The following is a 24004-nucleotide window of genomic DNA, read 5'->3' on the forward strand; positions in this document are numbered from 1 at the left end:
TCCCTTGATCACCAATGTCGGACATGAGGGAAATGATTGCGGTGGCCGAATGACCATGTTGAAAGCGCAGAGGGCGAATCATATATCTAGTATTGGATCTGCATCGAATCCTCTCGCACGCCGAGCGCTGTCTGGAACCCGCACTACCCGCATTCACGAGATAGATGATGTTTGCCATACACGAAGTGATCGTTTCAGGGTCCTAAGAGGTACTCGTACAGCGGAGGAGCATCGGTCGAGGACAATTCGACACAGATGAACGGCATTTTGAGAATAGTGTCCTAATGATAGCCGATGAGAACTTGCTGAGCATATCTATTCTACGAGCGCATTGCAAATGTGCTAAGTCTTCGCATGCCTGCAGGAGGTGTGCGATTTCTGAATGGGTGTTTGGAGGCTGAATGGGACTGTTAGGGGGCTTCTAAAGCTAGGTCTAGACGACCCATCTGGGGGAAATCGAGATATATGCTCGACGAGATACTCCTATCACTATCTGTGCGTGATGGAGGCACGTGAAAAGACCCAGCCGCACGCAACCATCAGCACCCCAGTCAAGTCTCTCAAAAGACCGGCTGCCGACAACTGCTCTCTCACAGCACGAACTGTTCGAGAGTGTTGGGAGCAAACAAGTCTTCAGCCTTGTAAAGCCCAGCAGCCAGCCCCTGATCATAGGAATATTGTAAGAACTTCTCGATGACGTGCTTGTTCTCATGAAAGCCATCCCTCCAGCCTTCTTCGCCCATGATGCGCTTGGTTTCCCTCATGTGGTCTTCGAGGAACGGCAGCATATAACGCAGTGCAGATCTCTCTTCCAAGGCTTCCTTGGCCATGTCCAATGATTTGGCAAAGGCTTTCTGGAGCGTTCGCGCTATCCAGGGGTTGGCGTCGTAAATGGCCCGCTTAATTGCGATGACATGCATGATGGGGAAGATTTTCGTCCGTTTATAGTAATCTGCTTCCGCGGTCTTGAAATCTTCGAATAGATAGGTGCAATGGGAGCAGCGATCAACGCTAGAGGGCTTTGATGCGCTGAAAATGGCATCGATCTCGCCGTCTTCAAGCATCTGCGACAAGTTTTGACCCGGTTTGATGGACTCCACTTTCACGCCTGGCGGCAAGGAGTGAGGCACTTTGCTCTTTCGTTCGTTGACTGAGGGCTCAATGGCGCCGGTGACAAAATGAACTTCGGTGATGGGGACTCCGAACTCTTCTGCCATGATCCCGCGTTGCCAGACTGCGGCCGTCACTAGCTTTCATTAGAATCATGAGTCTCGGTGAGGATTCGAGACGGCCAACTTTGATATTCCGGTATCCCAATTCGCTTTCCTTTAAGATCTGCTGGCTTCTTGATACCGGCATTGGTGTTGATGTACATTGATTGATGTCTAAAGAACCTCGAGGGAAAAATCGGCAAGGCAATAAAAGGTGGATTATCTTGATTCAAGGTCAAGACATAGGACGAGAGCGAGAGCTCTGAGACATCAAACTCCTGGAAACGAAGTTGTCTAAAGAATCTGGCAATCTGTCAGTGAGTAGAAGAGGACAGCATAGCCTCCAGTTCCCCTGTCACTTACGTCTCTTCCACACGGTAGTTGAGGAAGGTGAGCGCGATACCCTCTGGCCGTACCCTTCCATCCTCCAACGCCTTCACCCTGTCGTAGTCCCAGCACGCCAGTGTCAAGGGTAGCACCATTCTGTCTGGGTACAACGATGTACAAAGTCTGCTGGTGCTGGGAGAACCGCATTTGGGACGCGGCGACGCGGCGGCTCAAGATTTTTATGTACAGACGACGAAAACATTGCATCCCCCAGTGCTGCCTCTCGGTTCCATGCCGGGTTCATCAGCTCCGCCCTATTCGGAGTTTTTGAATTCCGAGGGGGGGTCGGTTCAAGCCAGGCCAACCGGTCACAGTAGCTTTTGCCATATCGGCAGAGGTTAACGGGACGAGGGTCTTGGGTACAGTATCTTCGATTCTCCCATGAGTCTGGACGTGCTGAACTGGGCGGCTCGCCATACTTCACTCCCGTAGCTGTCACGCTGAGAAGCTCTTGGGATCGGAAGGTCCACATCGCGTGTGTGCTGAGCTATGTACATACGTCTGGTCCTCGACTCCTCGCTGCCCAGCGATCTAACCCGCTCTGCCAATCGAATTGCGATACATATTGACCGAAACAGATCTCGATTCCGGTCCAACTCGAGAGCGCTTTGAGTTGTGTCTGAATGTGGTGGGAACCGCGTACATTATTGGTTTCGAAGACGCACTCGCAATTGGGGGTTTACATGATCACTTGGCCTCGTCACTCGGTGGTTCTCGCACGGCTCGAATTCCTACTAAATTCGCTTCTGGACTGGTCCCCGGTACGAGTGGGCGAGGCCAGGTTTTGCCAAGTCAGCCACCCATCCTTGGTCCCTGCGGCAATATAAGAATCCCGCGGTCCGGCGTCCTGCTCGACTTTCTCCACGTTGCCCGCAATGTCTGGGGACGGGGCCAGAATCGCGAAAATCAGGAGACTGGGGTTTGGAAGGGCATGCAGCAATTGTCGTCAGAAGAAACATCGGTGCGATGGCCTCAAGCCACAGTGTTCAGGCTGCCTGAGTCGAGGCCTCCTCTGCACATATCCCAGCAAGTATGTTGAAGGCGAATGGTTCAGTTGCTGGACGTGCCTTGCTGCTGATGATTCATTTAGGAAAAATGCAATCCACGACAAATCAGCAATTCGCAGTAATGCTGCTCTCAGCTCCGGCCAGCGTACGAATCCAGTCAACGAAGTGTCATCACTGGCTACTCCTCACGACCATAGCCCGAATGGGCGAGGCACTGTCTACCGGTCGCCCGACTCAACGCTCCACAATCACTGCCTGAGCACTCCAGTCCATGACCGAGAGACTTCAGCAGAAGTAATGGCGACCCCTGCAAATGAGCCAAGCGGATATTTTGGCGATTCATCTGCTTTCAAGTTCGTTTCTGGGGTGCGAGACGAGCTCCGGCAACAGGCTATGACGAGTCTGGACAGCGATTCGGTAAGGATACGTCGTTGCGGGTTGGTTGAACCTCCTGCAACCGTAATCTGCTTGCAGACTGTCAGCGTCCAGGAAAGTGCCACGAATATTGCAGCTTTAACCCCTGGGGAAAGGCGCAGATATGACATGCTGCCGCCCAGGAAGCATGCAGACGATCTTGTGGACGCTTACTTCGAGCGGGTCCATCTCCTGTACCCATTCATCCATGAACCCACTTTTCGAAGTCAGTATGAGTGTTTGTGGGCGGACCGAACGTCTTGTGAAGTGGCCTGGCTGGCAGTGGCCAATATGGTTTTTGCGTATGGATGCGAATTCAATTCATCAAATGGGGAACTGGACTGCTCGGAGCGCGCTTCACCTTACGTTGAACGCGCCAAGAGCATTATCCTCTCTCACGTCTTCGAGGACTTCAATTTGCACTTGACCCAAGGGATGCTGCTGCTCTGCCATTATCTTCAAGGCGCGCTGAAGTTGAATGAATGCTGGAACTTCTTCGGGCTGACCATTAGGAGTGCGATGAGCATTGGCCTCCATATCGACCCCATGAACGACCACACGCTGTCACCTACAGTCCGCGAAGCGAGGAAGCGTCTCTGGTGGGGGTGTTTTGTCCTGGACAGGACGCTCAGTATGAAATTTGGACGACCGCCATCAATTATCCTCGCCAATGCTCTTGATGTGGATTTCCCATCGGAGGTCGACGATCAATACGTTGTGGACTCGGTCTGTGTGCCACGACAGCCCAGCAGCAAGCCTTCTAGACTTTGTATATTTGTGCAGACCATCAAATTGTCTTTCGTGATTGACAAAATCCTGTCAATGCTCTATCTGAAACAGGGCAAAGCGGCTAGAAAATCAGAGGAATCGGGAAATATAAAGGAGCAATATGCCGTCCTCGGCAACATCGTCCTCCTAGATGGACAATTACAGACTTGGTGGGACAATGTACCATCTCATCTCAAGATCACGCCGGACATCTCGGATGGGATCGATGCTCAGCGGCAGCGCCATGTCATCTACCTCCGATACCTCCAGATGAGGCTCCTGCTCCAACGACCGTCCATGATTCTACTTGCCAAAAACGACTTCCCCGACGAATACCTCAAAGCTCTCGCAACGGCCTGCGCCCAGCGATGCATCGCCATGGCAAGAGAAACCATCCAAGAAATCTCTTTGCTATACCATAAGCAGTTACTCCATTCAGTCTGGTACCTTCTTCACTGTCCGTACTGCGTCGCATTCTGTGGTTGCTCTCAACTAACGTTCGACAGATGTGTTCTGTTCACTTGGAGTCCTGTTGACTGCACAGATGCTGGGCCTTTGCCCCTATGATGAGGCATCGACGGCTCAAGACACTGTCATCGTCAAGTCCGGCATGGCTTTCCTTCGCTCGGTCAGCGAGCATGGATCTTTAGCGCGACGCTATGTCATGCTTTTGGAGCGGTATTACCGTCCTGCGGGCGAGAACGAAGACGTGCGGTCTTCCGACACGGTCGAGTCCGAAACTCCCAACGGTATGGCGACTGATACCGTGTATCCTCCTCAGGTGCATCGAGAACAAGATGCTCCTCACACGGCTTTGCCGCCACTCGACCACCTTGGGTCGGATCACATGTTTATGAACATGAACTTTCCCGATCCCAATGGTTTCTTGTTTGGACTAGGTCTACCCGAAGAGTTTCTGGCTACGGACTGGCCATTTTTTGAACCTCGAATAAGTTTGTAATGCAAGAGGCGGGATGAATCACGCTTGTGTCAGACGCGCAGTCTCCTGCCGAGAATAAGAGCACTTGGGAGTCTTGTGCATTGGGTCTCGTATACGAGTTAGACCTATCGTATTTTCTCTGTTTACATACCTAGAGCTGAAACAGCGCTGCAGATAATTCGCCACCGGTGTGCAAGTAAAAGTAGGATTCCCACTTGCAGCCACCCTCCCACCAGATGATGGCAAAAGTAATCCGCGGCTCGTTTCAATACGAGGAATTCCGCAGAGCTTCCCGCGGATTTTGCGGGATCATCGTTTCTCGGCAAAAAAACGTCTAAGAAAGTGATCTCACTGCGTGGAAGCTGGGGAAGATCTGCGCTAGCCGCTTGAGGTCGTATTCCGGGGTTTCCAACCCGTGGTGTACTGGATCAGCGTACTGTATAAAGGGGCAATGGAAAAGCGTTGTTATCCCATGTCCTCCGTCACATTTGGTTCAGTGTCCCAGAGTCGGAAGCTGGCTCGCCCCTCATTCAATCGGGTTTCTTTACACACGTCTTCCAAGCCTGGCCAAAGCGATTGATTCCGCTTAGTATGGACCAACCTACCAGTCCAGCCTCTGGGGCGTCTGTCCGTGCTGGCATCTATTCAGCAGAGGCACACCGACACGCCGCAGGCGAGCTAGAACACAAGCTGGGTCCCGACTCCAAGGAAGTGGAAGTCTGCCTCGAACATCTGGAGGATGGCGAGAAATCGTCCAGACTGGCCGAATACCTGCAGCTCGGCCTCGGTGAAGATGACGCGCTTTTCCTCGCCAGCATCAGTCCGGCAAAAGAGCGCAGCATCTATCGCAAAGTGGACTATCGCGTGGTGCCCATGCTGTCGTTCCTCTATCTGATCTCGCACCTCGACCGTGCGAATATTGGTGGGCTCCCCCTTGCCCCCGCCCTCTCTCCCCCTTTTCATGACAGCGATTGCTCATCCAATCGACCGACATGCAGGCAATGCCAAGATTGAGGGTCTCGAGGACAGTCTGGGAATGCAAGGGGATGACTACAACATTGCTGTAGCTCTGTTTTTCATCCCGTACATCCTCTGCGAAGTGCCCAGCAACATGATCCTGGCCAAGTTCAAACGTCCAAGCTACTACATTGGCATTCTGGTTACGTGCTGGGGTACCATCGTCACCCTGTCCGGCATTGTCCAGAGCTTTGCTGGCCTCTGCATCACCCGTTTCTTGATCGGCATCTTCGAGGCAGGGTTTTTCCCAGGAGCTGTATGGCTGATCAGTCAGTGGTACGTATACGAAATAAACGTCCTCATGCCACGGAGAACCCCAGAGATGTGTTAACGTGACGCTTCAGGTACCCCCCGAACAAGACACAAAGTCGCAACGCATTATTCTACGTGTCCAGTGCAGCGTCGGGCGCTTTCTCCGGACTATTGGCTGCTGGGATTGCTCAGATGGACGGCCTCGGTGGTCTTCGAGGTTGGCGGTGGATCTTCATCATCGAAGGCATCCTTTCGGTCTGCTTCGGCGTCGTGTCGTTCTTCCTGTTGCCCGACTCGCCCACCCTCTCGGGACGCTGGTTGAACGCGGACGAACAGCGTTACTTGCATCTCATGCACTTTGTCACTCGTGGGGTCAACAAACCCGAGGTCGAAAGCAGTGAATCTACCAAGCGATTCCGGTGGAAGTACTTCAGACAGCTCATTGGGGACCCGCACATCTACTTGCAGGCTATGATCTGCGCTTCGAACACCGTCCCCAACAACGGACTCAAGTTCACCATGCCCACGATTATCAAGAATATGGGGTTTCGCTCGACCAACGCACAATTACTCAGTGCGCCGCCTTACTTTGCGGGTGCCATCGCCGCTGTCCTGTCGTCACTGTGGGCAGACAAGCACGCACGCCGAATGCCGATCATCGTTTTCTTCCAAGCTCTGGTCGTCATCTCCATGTCTGTACTTTTCAGCTTCGCGCCCAAAATCACTTCGAACGTGGCGCTCTGTTACACCATGGTTGTCCTAGCCTGCGTCGGCGTTTATCCTATCGTGCCCGCTTGCAATGCGTGGACGGTGAACAATCTCGCCGGCGCAGAGAAGCGTGTGATGGGTATTGCATTCATGGTCACCATGGGAAATACCGGCGGTTTCATTGGAAGCTGGATCTTCAAGCAGAGCGAAGCACCTCGGTATCCGACGGGCTTTGGCACCTCGCTGGCTTTCGGGGCTGCCGGTATCGTGTGCGCGCTGCTGCTTGAATTTCTCTACGCCCGACATAACAAGAAATGGGCAGCGGTTTCGAAAGAAGACATCATGGCAAGATATTCGGTGGAAGAACTGGGTCAGATGGGTGACAAATCACCCCTGTTCAAATACTCTTTGTGATCTTCTTACGCGGCCAAACTCAGAGTTGAAGTTGTGGCCGATTGCAGGAAGACAAGCGAATAGGACATTTGAGCTAGAAAGCTTGTCTGTATGGAAATTATCGACGCTGTCCGGCGTCCTTCAAGGTTGACGAGGCGGAGGTAGGTAGAAGAGGAGTATAGAGCTTGAATGCCGCTTACGTACTCGTCCACTACGAGTATATGACCACGTACTCTGTAAATTGTCTGCAAAGCCGTTGAATTGCCATTGCTGTTTGTGCTGCTCGAATATCCCTCTTCCAAATCCTCTGGCGCTTCCTGGGCTATCAAGGCTACGTCGCTCTTCGGGGAACTGAGTTTTTGTCTGTGTTCTACCTCGTTATAATTGCCCACCGTGTATTACAATCCCTATACGCCCGCATACCCTTCAACCTGACACTACTCGCTGATACCGGTCTGAAGTAGATGCCTAGCCAAGGGACAGGTATGGCTGGTTGCTAGGTGGCCTAATTCAGCCCTGGGTGTTTTGCTGCAGGCCTGCTCCGGGAGTGCTTAGGGAGTGCTCAGTGATGTTCAGCTATTTGCCTCATCATAGAAGCTGACTTGTCTCATCTGCATGTACAGGAGCGTTTTTGGCGAAGGCATATCGCCCAGGGTTGCAATAGCCTCACCGTCACCAGCGAATGTACGAAGATCATTTTCCTAAGATACGGTCGTAGGAGAGTAGGCTAGGGGATGTGGATAAAGGGTTTCTTAATCGAGTCCGCTGAGAGCCTCGACTTCCGCAGATTGAAGGTTTTTAACAATACGGTATGCAGGAAACACCATCGGCCCATGTCCTTGCTATATTCTTTCAGCTTGTCTGGCATGTCCTTGAGTCCATGCTTCCATGGCTGGGCTTAGGGATTTACGAAATATCTTGAACCGATCCAACTTACATCTACGCTTTCATGAGGACTGATCTCAGAGATGGAGGCTGTCGTCGTCTAACTATGAAGTCCGCAATTCAGCATAATAATCTATGGCGGCTCACACTTACTCCCGATTAAGGGCTTCAATGTATCGAATGGCTTGATGGAGATACCATATACTTCTGGGTTCGGCATGCACATGTAACAACGCACAGGGGCCTATCCGGCAGGTCGGCAATGGAGAATGCCTTTCTGGTCGGCGCTGGCAAAACAAGACCACCACCAACACCATCCACAGAGAGGCAGTGAGCAGGGCAACGTACGCCTAGCACAGCGACGGCATCGAGGAGCGGGACGGGACCGATAAAACACTCAGGAAATAGGCAGACGGCGCCCAAAAAAAAAACCAAAAAAAAAACATGGAATTGCGACACTCTTTTTAAACTGTAAAGAATGGCACACTGCCAGCACTGTGGACTGTTCTGCTCTCCTAGTTCATTTTGGTTTGACATGTGACCAGTCAAATCTCCTCCCTGTTACCCCTCTACCAGCCCAGCACAGCCACTTTGTCTTGTTACAATATATAGATAGAGATTAAATGCATCATAAAAGGTGCATAAAAGGTGTTAACCTAACGAGAGCGCCCATTCGGCCTACCTTGCCTACCACTCACTACAACCACCCCCCGCGCCCCCCTAAACACACTAGAGCCTCAGGTCGGTCTAAGGAGACTCTGAGAAGGGTATTCTGAACTTATAATTACATATAATATAAGTAGTAAGGACGGCGAACGGGGCAAAATATGACTGCCAAGAAATTACTCAGCAAAAGCTGGCTGCGCATGGGATAAGCCGTCAAAAGCAGCGGCGAGGGCAGCCCGCGACTATGCCCGAAACGGCAGGACCGCCCAACGACCGCCTAAACCGAAGGCGGACTTTCCCGGCAACGACTTCACAGATAATTACAATCGAAGAAACTGCAGAGAAGAGTTATAACTGGCAGAACATCGCGCCCCTGCGGACTTCTCACCCATTTCTCATGTCCGTGCCCTGTCGAAGCATATCTCCTCGTCTAAGCCATTTCTCACAATACATCAAATCTTCCCGCTCAGGTTCACTCCTCCGTCAACAGCAATATCGCCATTTCCGAATCTACCCCGCCAACATGTCGTCCGGATTGACTCCTGTTTTCTCCAAAGATGCCTGCCCTCGTAAGACCCGGTGCCCATGTGGACGTTTGGTGAGATTCGGATCTCGAACTAACCATCATCTCTCTTGTCAGCTGCCGGCCCGTACAGCCAGGCAATCAAAGCGGCCGGTCAGATTTGGGTAGCGGGACAGATCCCCGCAGACTCGACTGGGAAGCTGGTGGAGGGGTCTATTGCGGACAAGACTGAGCAGTGTTGCAAGAACATCAAGGCAATTCTGGAGGCTGCGGGAAGTGAAATGGGAAAGGTCGTCAGAGCTGGGGTGAGTGCTATCGTTCCGGGGGGAGTCAGTGAACTCGGAGAGCTGATCAGATTCATTTAGGTCTTCCTGTCCGATATGAAGTATTTCGGGGAGATGAACGCCGTGTATGAGAAGTACTTCTCGCACAAACCGGCAAGGACTTGCGTTGCTGTACGGGAACTACCCAAGGGCGTCGACGTCGAGATTGAAGCAATTGCTCTTCAATGAAGCATTGACTGCGCACCACCCTTACACATGTACAGAGCCTCTGCGGGGAGCTCCACAAAAGTCATTTGAGAACGCCATGGCATTCTAACTGGTAACCCAATCCATTCCTTGACAACCGAATCGTGCCTCTGGAGGTCGTCACAGTTTGCTCCTGCCGTCCTCCCCCTCGTTTTCTCCCAGCTCCACCACAACCTTACCCCATGTATCTCGCGCGCCCAAAGCAATCAATGCTTGAGGAACCGATTCTAAACCCATGTAGTGCTTGTCAGTATAGGTGATGCCCCTCAATTTGCCCGAGTTGATCAGATCGAAAATTCCTTCCCAGACTTTAGGAATTGTTTCCCGCTCTTTCAGGGCATATGCGCCCCAGTGGAGACCAACGATACTGATGTTCTTCAGAAGGACTCGATTCATGGCAACTTTCTCGATAGTGCCCCCGGCAAATCCAATAACGAGGAGTCGGCCGTTCCATGCTATGCATTTGATCGAGGGGTCAATCACGCCTGCAGTACTTGTTAGACTGACCAAAAGGACCGAGATATGTGACCACCTACCAACTGGATCATATACTACGTCCACTCCTTGCTTCCCATTGCCTGTTCGGTGCTGCTCACACAGCCCAATGACTTTCTGCGGCCAGTTTTTATCTCGGTAGTCCACCACGTAGTCCGCCCCATAATCCAAGCAGACCTGCCTCTTGCGCTCTGAACCAGCCGTGGCAATGACTGTCGCTCCTAGAGCTTTTGCAACCTGCACGGCTGACAGACCAACGCCTCCAGCTCCGGCATGGACAAGCACCCACTCACCCGGCTGAACATTCGCTCGCACAACCAAGGCGCCGTAGGCTGTAGGAGTTGTCACGTACACACCAGCGGCATCGGCGAAGCTCCACCCATGTGGGATAGGAAATAACGAGTCCTCAGACGCCAGAATGTGACTTGCATATGCCCCGTGCGTGGCCCCGAACACTCTGTCCCCGACTTTGAATTTATGGCTCATCTGCGTGCTGACTGTGCCATCCAGGCTGCTTGCAACTGCGCTCTTCGATCCCTCACGGGTCGTGGGCGTCGCGACGACGACACCGGCGAACTCCATCCCTGCAATCCATGGCAAGGGCGGTTGATGCTGGTATTTACCCTGTATCTGGAGGAGGTCGAAGAAGTTTGTGCCGCTGGCGCGGATCTTGATTAGGTATTTCGTGGGATGGGGGGCGGGTGTAGGAAGCGTTGTCACAAAGAGGTCCTGCGGTCCGGAGACGTATTTCGTTACTTGAATGGCTTTCATGTTGGAGAATGGGGATTTGCAACACTCTGGAACTGAGCTTACAACTGGAAGGAAAACATGATATCGTGCCCTTGACGACGCACTTATTTCAATGCTCTCCGGCGGAACTGAGTTCGGTCCTTTGACCCATCGAGGTACTTGAGCCTCGGTTGTGGGCGGGAAACTGCAATGAGAACGAGGACGAGGGTCCCATGTCAGACTTTGCCCAGTAAAGTGATGGCCGGTTGATACTAGCCTAATGAGGCTAGTACGATATATCTTGGCACAGCGGTCAACCTGCCGAGTTGCATCCCACCAAGATCCCACCTCATACCTTGCTCGTTCCCTTCATTTTGAAAACCTCAATCCCACTCGGGCAGATATCCCAGTCAAATCAATCATCCAATTCCTCACCCCAAAATTAGTCCAACACTCGGCGAGACCAATGTCCACGTTGATGGTGAGCCTGGTGGGCCTGGTGACCGCGATGCTAATCATGTCAAAACAATCCAACCGAGTCCGATTGGGTCACTGGCCTGGGAAACATCTACAGAGAACACTATCTGTGTATGGCAGATGGCGCGGACACACGCAGTCTCACAACGTGCACTGACTCGAGGCATGGCCCCAGATGGTTCACTTCCGTATCGCGATATTGCGGGGGGCGGTTAGATCCAGCCGTGGCGATACTCCAAGGTCACAAACAAGCCGCTCTTACGCCCCCATCATCATCTTGTAAGTCATGTTTCGCGGGAGATGATCGTCTGCTCTTTCATACATTGGCAGATTGCCGACAGCCCCTTCTCTACCTGTCCTTTTATACTATCAGTGATCTTTCGCTCGCTGAGCAGCCTTTCTTTCTTCTCACTCCTTATCCCTTCTCTCGTATGGTTCCTGATGCTGTTTCTTTCCTCATATCTTGCGCGTGACTGCCTCCCTTGGCAGCGTCGTCGACCTAACTACCCGAGGTATCCACATTACTTTCTCGAGCTGCAGCCATGTTCCGCGTGGCGACCTGCCTATCCAACCTTCGGTGACAGCTGGATGTCTCGGGTCATGCCCAAACTCTGACGGTGGTCAGAGCGTACACTGACTCCATATGAGAAGCCCAATGTCGCACTTTCAGTTAAGTTCCAATGCTTCAGGGATAAAAGACGTCTCGAATCGCTTGCTACCCTGGGGCTGCATTCATCAAGACCAGGACAATGGAATCATGTGTCATGGCGTTCATTCAGTCTACTATCCAGGCGGGGACAAGTTCCAATGCGGTTTTGTGGTGTATCCCAGTGATTATAGGGCTTTCCGTGAAGGCGCCACTATCTTCTTCGTCCTATTGCACGCTGTCACACCCTCATACTTAGCGACGCTTAGTGATGGAGGTTCGAGACGAATTCCGAAGCGATGAAGATATCATCATCGACGTGGTCACCAGTGAACTCCCTTATCTTTTGGCAGTTTTCAATGAGACGGTGGCCTCTATCCTCCGGTGCCAACTGGGAATGTCCGGCTCCAGCCACTCACGTTCGTGTCAACGAATGTAGCTAAAGCAGAAACAATTCTAGGTTTAGTCGCATCGTTCCACCAGGGGGGTGGATACAATTGCCGTTCACTATTTCTCTGAAGGAGCAAGACCTTGCTGTCAACCTTCTCGGCACTGCTCCCATGTCGTTCCGACATAAGTCTCTGGGTAAAAGCTAATAAAAGCCCCAGTGCTGAGTGTACATATCGTAATATGCGATCAACCATTTGCCAACATATTTTGTTGAGCCTGACAAATTCGTTCCGGAACGCTGGCTCGGTGACGAGAGACTTAATCATGATAATCATAGCAACTTCAACCCATTTTCTTACGGCCCTCGGAACTGTATTGGGAAGAAGTAAGTTTATGCATACGTTCTCTTCTCCGTTTTCTCGAAAGCACAAAGCTTATCACTCCGTAGCTAGCCTCACATACCTGCAGATGCGCATGATTATGGCCAAAGTCATCTGGGATTTTGACTTGGAGCTTTGCGACGACACTCCGGACGGGTGGATACTAATTCAAAAAGTTTACACCTTGCCCGGAAAGCCACCATTATGATTACGCCTGACACCAGCAAAACGAGGCTGAAGATGCAGGCGAGCAGGGTAATGACCTATTGGATTCGACCCGAGGCCGACAACGCCAACATATTGCGGCATTCTCATGGCCGACCGAAGAGTGCAGCATTCATCATTTTAGTAGTAAGACGGATAACATCCATGTCGATTGGCTTTGCCAAATCCTTCCCACTTGAAGAAGCCAATGCAACCTGCTTCCGGCTATGGACTAAAGTTGAAAGAGCACACGAAATCCGAAAGCTACACGGAATGAAGGGATCATGTTAACATGTGTCCGCGGAAGGCCCCAACTCCGATGGAGACGCATCATCTTCCTTGGTAATCCTCCGCATCCAGTGACGGAGAATTCGGTTCGGGACATACTTACTTCATCGCCGAATACTAAGGGGTAACAAGGTCTCATTATGATTTCTACTTGCGCTCATGCTTACCGCAGATATAGAGTCTATTGTTGTATGTAGCCGAGCCGCCGAGCCGTTCACAAGGGATCGAATTCGTCGCCCGGCGATGTCGTAGGTTGATATCATTATATCTATCTAGCAATTTCTAATACTAGCATGGTGCAGGACTTACACAGGCGCAGACGCGCTCTTGGAGGCACTATGGGAGGTATGTTAGAAGGATATGAGGTGATCCAATTTGGCTAACAGGTACAGGGTGGTGTCAGCTATTGCTTCGTTAATCTCGGCTCTGATCACCCAGCAATAATGGAAGCAATTGTGAAAGGCGAAAAGACCAGAAACGCGAGTTTACCCAAGATAATTACTTGTCCTAGCGAGATTCGTCTCAGCTTGAATCCTTATTGTCGGCCTCGGGTAAGCTCTGATTACTAGCTATGCAGATGGTGGCTTTGTCGATGGCAGATGGGTACGCGAGAGCGACAGGAAAAGCCCAAGCAGTGCTTGTACATTATCCCTCGACCTTGGAAGGTGAAGAGCGCGGTACGAGAACCGAATTCGTCAATTATCTCCAAGATATTCCCGACCAAGCAGCAATAGTACGCCAATACTGCAGATACACCAACGAGATTAGGAACAGCAACAATGTCAAGCAAGTGGTTGCTCGTGCCCTGCAGATTGCCTCGTCATCACCCAAGGGCCCGGTGTATCTCTACGCCGCGCGGGAGACTCTGGAGCGAGACACCAAACCATTGAAGCTCCAGTCGAAGCTCTGGAAGCCCATTGGACCAGCCGCGCTCCCTGAGGAAGCAGTCCGAGAGATCTCGGAGGCATTGGTTTCTTCTAAAGAACCATTGATTGTGACTGGCTACTCTGGTAGAAATGCTGGGGCCCCGACCGAACTTGTCAAACTTGCAGATACAATTCCAGGGCTGAGGACCCTCGACACTTCGATGGGAGATATGTGCTTTCCGGCAAATCACCCAGCCTGGCTCAGTGGCAGATACTCATCCCACCCTAGCATCCCTGAAGCTGATCTCATCTTGGTTTTGGATTGTGACGTCCCATTTGTCCCTGTACAATGCCGACCATCACCAACCGCAAAAGTCTATCACATCGATATCGACCCGCTGAAAAGGAGTATGGCAATGTATCACGTTGACGCTGTCGGCCTATGGCAAGCAGATTCATATACGGCGATCAAACAGATAAACACCCACCTATCTAGGCCGGAGTATGCAAACGATTTGAAAAGTCTTCGATATTTGACCTCTGCAGCCTCCCGAGAGCAAAGTCATAATCAGCTGCTGTCCGAGATCGCGCACTCAGCGATTCCAACTTTGGGTTCTAACACACCTCTGACCGCTGCTCTTATTGCCGCGGAGTTGAAGCGCAGTCTGCCAACGACGACCAAGTATGCCGTGGAGGCTGTGACTAATACTGCATCCACATATGATCAGCTATGATGTACAGCCCCAGACAGTTACCTCTCTAGCGGGGCGACCGGGCTGGGATGGGTTGGAGGCGCGTCTTTGGGCATCAAGCTAGCAACCATGGATGAAAGCAGAGACTCCGATAGTGTTATTGTGGCTCAGATTGTTGGTGATGGGACTTATCTGTTCTCAGCACCTAGCAGTGTGTACTGGCTCAGCTCCCGTTATCGCATCCCGATTCTTACCGTCATTCTCAACAACAAGGGCTGGAACGCGCCCTGGGTATCAATGCAGCTCGTTCACCCTACAGGTGAAGGGTCTAGAGCTTCGAATCGCGATCTTCACATCAGCTTCGACCCGTCACCGGATTACGCAGGTATCGCCAAGGCCGCTGGAGGAGACATGGTGTGGACAGGAGTCGCAGAAACGACAGGAGATTTTGCGGCAACTATCAAGGAGGCCATCCAGCTGGTAAAGTCTGGGCGGACAGCCGTCGTGGAATGTAAAATACCGGGAATTGATCCCACAGTGGGATAGAGCAGTAACTTACCTCGAAAATACTCGGATGGTCACTGCACATAAATTATAGCGAGGGGCAACGAGGGCGAGGAAGGAGAGCTGTAGGCTCCTAGGGGCTTTTGTATAGACTTGCTCCTTGGGTCTGTCATCGGTCCGGAAAGAAAGTTGATGTTTGCCATACATAGATCGTCTCGTCCCTGAATTAGCGTGGCCGTTGAGTCTCACAAGCGCCATCGATTTCGCCAGTAGCCTTAGTGCTGAAGACGGTCAAGATGGTGGACTATGCGAGGAACGGGGACTGAGATCAGGATAAACTCAAATATATGCTAATTATATAGAGGACAAATGTAAACGCTGCCAGACCGTCCAACTCATACGTCAGTCTTGTACTTCTCAGACGTTTGGATATACTGATTGAACCCGACCGTGTTGCAGACGTCTTTGAAAGACACCAATGGCCTCCGCTCTTTTGAGTCCTCTTTTATCTCTTCCAGGGCTTTCTGCATGCCTACAATACACGCAGTCACCAACGACAAGGGATACGAGACGAGGGCGAACCCGATCTGCGCAAGCTCCTTCTGTGTAAGGATGGGAGTTTTGCCACCTTCAAGGTTGTTTGCACAAATGGGGCCGGGGATGGTTTGACAGAGGATTTTCATCTCATCCACCGAGACGAGCGCGTCAACAACTATCCCATCAGCACCGACCTCTTTGAAAAGTTTTGCTCTTAGCAGTGCCTCTTCAAACGAGACGCAACGGGCATCCGTGCGAGCTTGAATAAATATGTCAATACCTGAAGAGAGGGGATTTCACGGTAAGTCAGTCCCTTGGAGATCCACGGTAGACAAGAGTGATGTATTGGGTCACATGAAGACATACCCGTATCTCGTTCTTCCACTGCAGCTCGGATTCTAGCCACGGCTTCGTCTCGCGGAATGACCCTTTTACCATCCATATGTCCACATCCTTTGAAGATAATTAGCGCAAATTAGAGAAGAGAAACCGCATATCTCGCAAGTCCAACGCACGCTTTGGCCACTCTTGATCTTCTAGCATAATGCCTGCGATATGTGAGTTTGACGTAGCAGTAACTGACAGAATCAGAAGTGCTTACCAGCAGCTCCAGCCTTCGCATACTGATGCACCGTTCGTCGAACATTCATTGCGTTACCATAGCCGGTGTCTCCATCCGCCAGAAGCGGCAGTGAGCACACGTCTGTAATTTGACGGATTCGCTCGCACATTTCCGCACATTGGAGGTAGCCTGTGTCTGGCAGGCCATGAGATGCTGAGACCGCGAAGCCGCCCATGAAAGCGATTTCGAACCCTGCCTGTTCGCAAAGACGGGCTGAGAGTCCATCATGTGTGATTCCACGAGGAAGAATCTTCGATGGGTCGGCGGCAGCCTCGTTCAATTTTGCCCGCAGTCGTTCTGCCTGGAGATTCCGTTGAGGAGACATATCCTACTCTATCGTCGCTGGTCACCAAGAGAAAAGCGGTTGAGCCAATCGCGGAGGGGAGGGATTGGTTGATTGATCAATTGAAAATCTATCTGGAGTGACAGCGAGGTATTTAAATAGGTGATAGGATGCCGAAGCAGCAAGACATATTCAACCTAGCCTAATCAGGGTAGTGCCCTGCTTAATGAGGGTAGAGGCTGTAGCGGACCAATGAGTGAAGAAGTCATTGGCAATATATTCATCTTGAAATGGCAAACGAGCACTGTACTCGACAAGGACAAGTCCATGTTTTGATACGTTCCGATCGTTAGCGATTCTCTTTGATTCCGTTTCTATTCCACGTATCTGATCTAGTGAGTACCTTTACATTGATTGGACGCCGGCCCAGAACCAAGTGTGGGTAGACTGCCAACCTAGCCTTTTGGGGCCGGAATTTCGGTGTGGGGCCATAGGACCAGCCCTTACCCGACCCTGCACATTCCCGATAGCAAGCAAAAGCATCCATTATCTTACTCCGCCGGCAGATAGGCCTCATTCACGGCAATTCAGAAAAAGTGTGACTGTCTGTATGCAATGTTGCACATACAGGTGGCATGGAACTACTTCGGAATCGAGGAAACGCCAAAGATGGCGGATAACTTTGGAGAGCGACAAAATCTGAATTTCACTCAACTCCTACTACTTCTGGATTTACTCGTTTCCTGAAGGGTGGGCATCCACGAAATGGATCGTCGTCCGCTAACGTTGGTTGAGAAAATCATTGCCGCCAACGCCATCGACATCGAGTCTCTCGATGATGTGAGGCCAGGCAATGTTGTTGTCCTTCGTGTCTCCTGGGTACTGTCGAGTGAAGCATCCTGGGTGGGTATCAATAAGACGTACTCACAGCTTGGTCGTCCCCAGGTTCACCGTCGAGATCGCATATGGCTTGCACAGGACCACACCGTTGACCCGAGAGTCAACTCTCGTCCTGAAGTGAAGCGGACCATTGATCTTGCGGAGGCGGCAGCCAAGGAGATTGGAATCGTCGACTACTACGGGCCGAACTATACTATTATGCATACTGAATTTTGTCGTGAGAGAGCACAGCCAGGCCAAGTGATTGTCGGCTCGGATTCTCACACCTGCTCTGCTGGAAGGTATGTATGACGTTCCGTCTCAGATGCCCCGCCTAAGAGAATATTGACGTGTCGACAGTCTCGAAGCTCTAGCAATTGGGCTTGGTGCTGCAGACGTGACAATACCGATGATCACTGGCGAAACATGGCTTAATATCCCACCCGTTTTAGGGATCAAATTCATTAACCAGCCACCCTTCGGCATTGGCGGAAAAGACATCATCCTGTACGTCCTTGGTCGACTGAAAAGAAACACTGTGGCTGCCGGGAGAGCAGTTGAATTCATGGGTCCAGGCTTAAAGTATCTATCTGCCGATGCGCGCTTTGCCATATCGAATATGGTCACTGAATTTGGTGGCATTGCAGGCGTCTTTGTTCCTGATTCCATCATATCCGCCTATCTCAGTCGCCGCAAGGATACTAGACATCAAGATTGTGCACTCTATTTTCAACCTGACCCAGGGGCCCAGTATGCCGAGGTTTTTGAGATCGATCTAACCAGCGTGGGCTCTCTCGTGGCGCTCTATCCAAGCTCGGATAACATTGTGCCTGTCGGTGAAGTCCTTGGGAAAGAGCTCGACGGCTGCTTTATTGGAGCTTGCACAACTGCCGAGGAAGATTTGATTCTGGCTGCTCTGGTACTTCGCCAGGGGTTCAAGGCGGGCCTGGAGCCGAATGGCAAAGGAAAGCGGAAGGTAACGCCTGGATCCATTCCGATTTTGAACCGTCTCCGTGATCTGGGTCTACTATTATGGTTCCAACGAGCTGGATTCGAGATCGGCGCCCCTGGATGCTCATACTGCGTTGGGGTGGCAGCAGATGTAGCAGGGGAAGGGGAGGTTTGGCTCTCATCACAGAATAGGAACTTCCCTTATCGGATGGGCCCAGGTACAGCATCCCACTATGCATACTCCTCATTTTCTTCTTGCTACTGACAAGAGATATTCTCTGCAGGTTCGTATGCAAACCTTGCATCAGCCGCAACCGTGGCTGCATCTTCCTTCTCGATGAAAGTCACCGACCCATCTTCTCTCCTCAACGGAATCAACCGTCATGAATTCGACAAAATTCGACAGTTGTGGGTCGACGAACTCTTGCCAGTGAGGTATTCTGAGCCAGTATTGAAAACTGGCATGATAAGCTCCTCTTCCCAGGAGGACCTACGCCCGACGAAGACCCAAACCGAGACAAATATTCGGATAATACCCGAGGGTCAACAAGTCATCAAAGGGAAATGTATTTTGTTCGGTGATAACGTTGACACAGACGCGGTGAGTCAATCTCATTCCAGAACCACCACACAGCCTTATGAAATTTTGGTTCGCGACCGTGGCCTCAACATCGTCGTGGCGGGTAATGCATTTGGCTGTGGCTCTTCGCGTGAGGAGGCTCCTCGTGCTCTTAAAGGGTCTGGCGTCAAGGCAGTCATTGCCAAATCATTCGCTTTCATCTATTCTCGCAATCATCAAACCTGGCGTTGTTGGGGATTGTGATCAAGCAGGACGAGTTCTATGATTCGTTGCGAGAAGGTGATGAGATAGCCATCGATGTTGCGCAAAAGATTATATCGATTGGGGGACGTGAATTTCCCTTTCAGTTGAGCCCCATCGAAGAAGCACTCGTTGCTAGTGGTGGAGTAGGTGAAGAGTACAAAAAAGCCGGGAGCAGGTTGTTTCGGTTGTTACTAGCACGGGCAAAACAAGACAGTCGTGCTACAGGACAATGTGGACTTAGGGAAAATGGAAACGCATGTGGTAACGAACGAGTTGATGGGACCCAACTAGTATGGTGATTGAAGGACTCGCGTGGCATATAGGAGAACTTGCAATAGATTGAGAAGACGATTTTCACGGCTTTGTGTCCTTGCCGTTACATACTGGTAGTCGTCTCGTCGATTACGATTTTCTGAATTCGTGCTCAGCACGAGTTCAGACTGTCACGAAAGTTCCTATGTAGCAGAAAGATGAGCCTTCAAATATCGTCCTCCGCTATAACATGGCAGATTTCACTTATTCCTCACTGAGCAGTTTCGATCCTGCTCTCTCCTGCTTCTTGTGCATTTAAAGACTGGCGATACCCCTTCCTCCTTGTCTCTGAAGTCCTTCGTCGTCTGCTTGATGGCAGAATCAAGCAGTACCTCTCCACCTTCAGAAGTTATTTCTGCGTCAGGAATATTACGATAAAGTTTCTCCATTTCTTCCTCGGTGATCCTCGTATAGCGCAAACCCCCAGCTGATCGCAGTTCCTCTTTTATTTGGCTTTAGACCTGGTGTATAGAGCAGAAGAAGCTGTCCATTATCCGGAGATGCCAACTAGAACTGCAATAAATTCAATCTGAGGCCAATGCAATCCAGCCCTGGCCATCCCTAGTCACTTTGAAATACGACAGCACAAGCTTAAAGACTTCAGCGGGAAGAATTCTCAGCAAAATACACAATATTCATACAAGCAACTTAGGGAGTGGTGATTCTTTCTCTGAAGTCAAGCTAACTCAGTGGTTCGAGAGCTCCTTTCCCGCTGATTTTGATCGGTTCAGTCACTTCACGGACCAAACTTTTATGAGCTTTCAATGCTGCCGACGGTATCCAATTTCCGTGGATCTGTGATTTGACATGCATAGGCATGTGGACAACCGCAATGGGTCTTTCGAAAGTCCTCGTATCCAGAATAACAAGTTCACTCTTTTTGTTGTCTTGTCTGTCGACCATGGTCATAACCCAACCGTCACCATCAGGCGCATCCTCGCTACGAGGGATGAAACATGGTTCTTGACAGACAGCATTGTCTCCGGCATAGAAGTACCGCGTCTCGCCTGTCTTGTGGTTGTGCATGGCGACGCCGTTTAGACGATTGTATATGAAGTACTTCGTGTCAGCAGGACTTCCAGGGACTGCCACAATGGCGAATAGTGTGTCGTATTGGTGGGTCATGAAGCGTTCGTCAATGCGAGGCATCTCAGATGGGACATCCATCACCACCTTCGGATCCTCGATAACTGAGTTGGTCGGCATCCTAGGATCAAATTTCCATCGGACAAAGTCGGCCTTTGGATTCAGGATAGCCATACGACCGTCCTATGGAGGGAAGAAGGGCAGGTTGTTCTCGAAGACCCTCGAGCTTTCCAGGTACAGATTGCCATCTTTGTCTTCCCAGGCTCCGGCAGTGTGGACTGGCATGCAATTTTTCCACGCGTATGCTCGATGTTCTCCTTCTTTCCAACCATACCTTTTCCCAGCGTCTTTGTGCCTGGGGATCACAAGAAAGGTGACAGGACGCTCATATATCCAGGCCCAGTGATGCCTGCCGGCCTTCATTCTCTCGACATCGGCTTCGAATGGCTTCGAATGGCCAAAGCACTAGGATCGTGAAATTAGGGGTTATGCCACAGTCGTGAATGAAAGCAGCCCACGGTGACTTCAACCAATGTTCAAATGTCTTCTTGCCATTCTGGTCGAGGGCGTATGACACAATGTCCAGCGTCGCTAGACCTTTCGCTTCGTAACCAAACGTGACAAGCTCTTATGTGAAAGGATCAACCTATTAGGGACCTACGCAACGCAGTAGGTACAAAGAAATTAGAGTAGCTGAATACCTTATTCTATTCACGTAGTCCTATTGACAACGACTCAACGCTTAAGAAAAAGGAAGAGTTCTCTCTCAGCCGATTCAGGTGAGAGGAGACTCTTATAGCTTTCCCTCTTTCTATTACGTAAAAAGAGTAAGGTAGTGTTAACCGATAGCCTTGTGCCTTAACCGTCCTTTATCTTATTCTTTTCTTTTCTTTCTATACCGTTCACCCGATTCGGGTGGAGAGCGTAGAGTACTTAGGGACAACGGTGAGCTCGTGATAGTTACTTCCTCTTTAAAAAGCGGCTCGTCCTCGAGTCGCTGTAAGTATAAAGATAGCCTCGATTCATCGTATAAATAGATCGTCTTAATTATTAATAACGAAAATAATAATATAGTAGTTAAATAACTATTCACTAATAATAGTAAATAATTAAATTTCCACCCGATTTAGATGAGATAGCCGTTTTATATTGTTATAGTAATATAAGTAAGATTTAATTCACTTTAGTCTTTACTTTAGTTCTTAAGTCCTTTACTATAGTCTTCTTCGTCTCTTTCTTTTTCGTTTAGATTAACTATAAGATATATAAGTATTACTTATTTAACTCGGGTGAGAGACGCTACTAATATATATATAGTCTCTTATATATAAGGAAGTTCGGCTAAATACTTAGTCTTAGTTAAGCTATAATACCAGCCTTATTAGTAAGAATTGTGAGTTCTATAATATTAGAATAATAATAGCGTACTAACGAAAGAAGCGCTTTCCGCGGCTTTACGGATTCTCCGTCTACTTCTAGCTCTAAGCTAGTTTCTTCTATCTTACTCTATAACTAAACTTAGTCTAAGTTATATAGGTTTTATTCTCGTTTCCGGTCTAGCGCTAGCTGCGTTATCGTAAGTGAGAATTTAACTAAGATTAATAATATACTAAATAAATTAGATCTTTATTAATCTATAGATAGATTATCGTACTCTCTAAGCTCTCATTGAGAGAGTAATTTCCGTTACTAGTAGTGATTCGACTATTTTAGTCGATTAGATATAGATATTTCTTATTCGATTCGAGTGATAAATTACTAATATCTATTTTAGAGAATAGCTTAAGTCCTAAGTATAAAGACTTAAGTCTATATTTCGAAAGGCTAACCGTATTTATAAGATTAGCGACGATACTAATCTCTCTAATCTTAAAGAGATTTAGTATTTACTAGACGTTTTAATAAACGTTTTTATCTTTTATTAATGATATTAGAAGATAAAGAAATAATACTAATTAGAATAGTAACTTTCTCTCTCTCGGTCTCTTCTATCTTCGTTAATAATAATGAGAAGAATTTTAGCTCGGGTTTCGATATACTTATTCTTCTTATTTAATTTAAGTAAGAAATCACTAATAATAAAATAAATTAAAGTACTAATTATTTTAGTGACTTCTTCTCTTCTCTCTTCTCTTCTCCGGGTTCGCCGATCTTAAAGAAGATTATTATCTCTTTCTTCTCTTTCGCTGCCGCCGTCCGCGCTCGCTAGAGAGTACCGGACGTATAGTTAGCTACTCTTTACGGCCCTAAAATATGAGTCGAATATATAAATTAAGAACGTTTTTAAGTCTATAGCCGCTAAGACAACGATATCTCTAAACGACGTCGTTCTTCTCGTTTATAGTACTAATATTAGAGCTATATAGAATATAAGTAAATAGTAAAGTAATATTATTCTTAGAAGATAGATCGAGACCTCCCTAAAATATAGAATATATATAAATAGTAGAGTAATACTTATTCTTAGGAATAGGTCGAGACTATTAGGGATTCCTTAGTAAGTAGGTAGAGTCTAACGATAAGCGTATATATAAGTCATCCCTATAGTATATGGTCGATACTGTATACGACTTAAAGCGTAAGGGAGAAGAGAATACGCCTTCTATGCGGGGAGTGTGCTAGTAATAAGGATACACTCCCTGAGCCGCATCTCTTGGCTGGTGGTCTGATTATTCCTCGGTGTATTAGGCGTCCGTCCTTCCGATGTTTAGTCGAATCCGTAACACTGTCTTCCCTTTAAGCTTCTCGTCCCCGAGAAGCTATGAATAGTAGGCTCGTCGTACTCGCCTTATATACTCTTTAAGCTATGTAGTGCGGAGCGTACTTCTTAGTGTTCGTGTGTATCCGTCCTTAGCGATACTTAGCTAAACATCTATACTTATAGTCTTACGTACGTAGCCTTATATATATAGTCTCGTATACTCTAGTCTTATTCTTCTTTATATATACTGTGAATAACAATAATAGTAAATACTATAAATAGATCTATTTATAGTATAATAATAGTAAGAAGATAATAGCCTAAGAATAATAGTATATTGTTAAAGATCCTACTGGGGCCTAACTGGGTTAGGGTTCCTAGTAACAATCTGAATAGTATGAACTGGTTGGGGAGAACACAAGGTATGAGAAGTCACTT

At 49.3% G+C, this 24004-nt stretch overlaps 10 protein-coding genes across 10 annotated transcripts; 6 read left to right on the forward strand and 4 right to left on the reverse strand.

Moving 5' to 3' along the window:
- Positions 1-590: 590 nt before the first annotated feature.
- On the reverse strand, positions 591-1693 carry A1O5_06706 (uncharacterized protein; the record flags this gene model as incomplete). Its single annotated transcript, XM_007747297.1, has 3 exons — positions 591-1246; positions 1297-1514; positions 1575-1693. The coding sequence occupies 3 exons, from the start codon at positions 1691-1693 to the stop codon at positions 591-593; spliced, it is 993 nt and encodes a 330-aa protein (XP_007745487.1).
- A 780-nt stretch (positions 1694-2473) lies between these two features.
- A1O5_06707 (uncharacterized protein) lies at positions 2474-4748 on the forward strand (the record flags this gene model as incomplete). The annotated part of the gene is made up of 2 exons (XM_007747298.1): positions 2474-4244; positions 4294-4748. 2 exons carry the CDS (start codon positions 2474-2476, stop codon positions 4746-4748), a joined length of 2226 nt encoding a protein of 741 aa, XP_007745488.1.
- A 570-nt stretch (positions 4749-5318) lies between these two features.
- Positions 5319-7118, forward strand: A1O5_06708 (uncharacterized protein; the record flags this gene model as incomplete). Its single annotated transcript, XM_007747299.1, has 3 exons — positions 5319-5649; positions 5726-6020; positions 6089-7118. The coding sequence occupies 3 exons, from the start codon at positions 5319-5321 to the stop codon at positions 7116-7118; spliced, it is 1656 nt and encodes a 551-aa protein (XP_007745489.1).
- Positions 7119-9171: 2053 nt separating this feature from the next.
- Positions 9172-9683, forward strand: A1O5_06709 (endoribonuclease L-PSP; the record flags this gene model as incomplete). The annotated part of the gene is made up of 3 exons (XM_007747300.1): positions 9172-9217; positions 9289-9476; positions 9537-9683. The coding sequence occupies 3 exons, from the start codon at positions 9172-9174 to the stop codon at positions 9681-9683; spliced, it is 381 nt and encodes a 126-aa protein (XP_007745490.1).
- A 138-nt stretch (positions 9684-9821) lies between these two features.
- On the reverse strand, positions 9822-10967 carry A1O5_06710 (NADPH2:quinone reductase; the record flags this gene model as incomplete). The annotated part of the gene is made up of 3 exons (XM_007747301.1): positions 9822-10186; positions 10238-10693; positions 10739-10967. The coding sequence occupies 3 exons, from the start codon at positions 10965-10967 to the stop codon at positions 9822-9824; spliced, it is 1050 nt and encodes a 349-aa protein (XP_007745491.1).
- Positions 10968-13887: 2920 nt separating this feature from the next.
- On the forward strand, positions 13888-14910 carry A1O5_06711 (uncharacterized protein; the record flags this gene model as incomplete). The annotated part of the gene is made up of 1 exon (XM_007747302.1): positions 13888-14910. One exon carries the CDS (start codon positions 13888-13890, stop codon positions 14908-14910), a length of 1023 nt encoding a protein of 340 aa, XP_007745492.1.
- An 87-nt stretch (positions 14911-14997) lies between these two features.
- On the forward strand, positions 14998-15414 carry A1O5_06712 (uncharacterized protein; the record flags this gene model as incomplete). Its single annotated transcript, XM_007747303.1, has 1 exon — positions 14998-15414. One exon carries the CDS (start codon positions 14998-15000, stop codon positions 15412-15414), a length of 417 nt encoding a protein of 138 aa, XP_007745493.1.
- A 353-nt stretch (positions 15415-15767) lies between these two features.
- On the reverse strand, positions 15768-16856 carry A1O5_06713 (uncharacterized protein; the record flags this gene model as incomplete). The annotated part of the gene is made up of 4 exons (XM_007747304.1): positions 15768-16189; positions 16276-16362; positions 16425-16457; positions 16511-16856. The coding sequence occupies 4 exons, from the start codon at positions 16854-16856 to the stop codon at positions 15768-15770; spliced, it is 888 nt and encodes a 295-aa protein (XP_007745494.1).
- Positions 16857-17579: 723 nt separating this feature from the next.
- A1O5_06714 (uncharacterized protein) lies at positions 17580-19467 on the forward strand (the record flags this gene model as incomplete). Its single annotated transcript, XM_007747305.1, has 3 exons — positions 17580-17995; positions 18054-18862; positions 18929-19467. 3 exons carry the CDS (start codon positions 17580-17582, stop codon positions 19465-19467), a joined length of 1764 nt encoding a protein of 587 aa, XP_007745495.1.
- A 993-nt stretch (positions 19468-20460) lies between these two features.
- A1O5_06715 (uncharacterized protein) lies at positions 20461-21048 on the reverse strand (the record flags this gene model as incomplete). The annotated part of the gene is made up of 1 exon (XM_007747306.1): positions 20461-21048. A coding segment is annotated over one exon (588 nt), but the record flags the coding sequence as incomplete, so codon positions are not given.
- Between the last annotated feature and the right edge of the window lie 2956 nt (positions 21049-24004).

The sequence above is a fragment of the Cladophialophora psammophila genome (assembly GCF_000585535.1).
Source record: "Cladophialophora psammophila CBS 110553 chromosome Unknown aczJe-supercont1.9, whole genome shotgun sequence".
In the NCBI taxonomy this organism is placed as follows: Eukaryota; Fungi; Ascomycota; class Eurotiomycetes; order Chaetothyriales; family Herpotrichiellaceae; genus Cladophialophora; species Cladophialophora psammophila.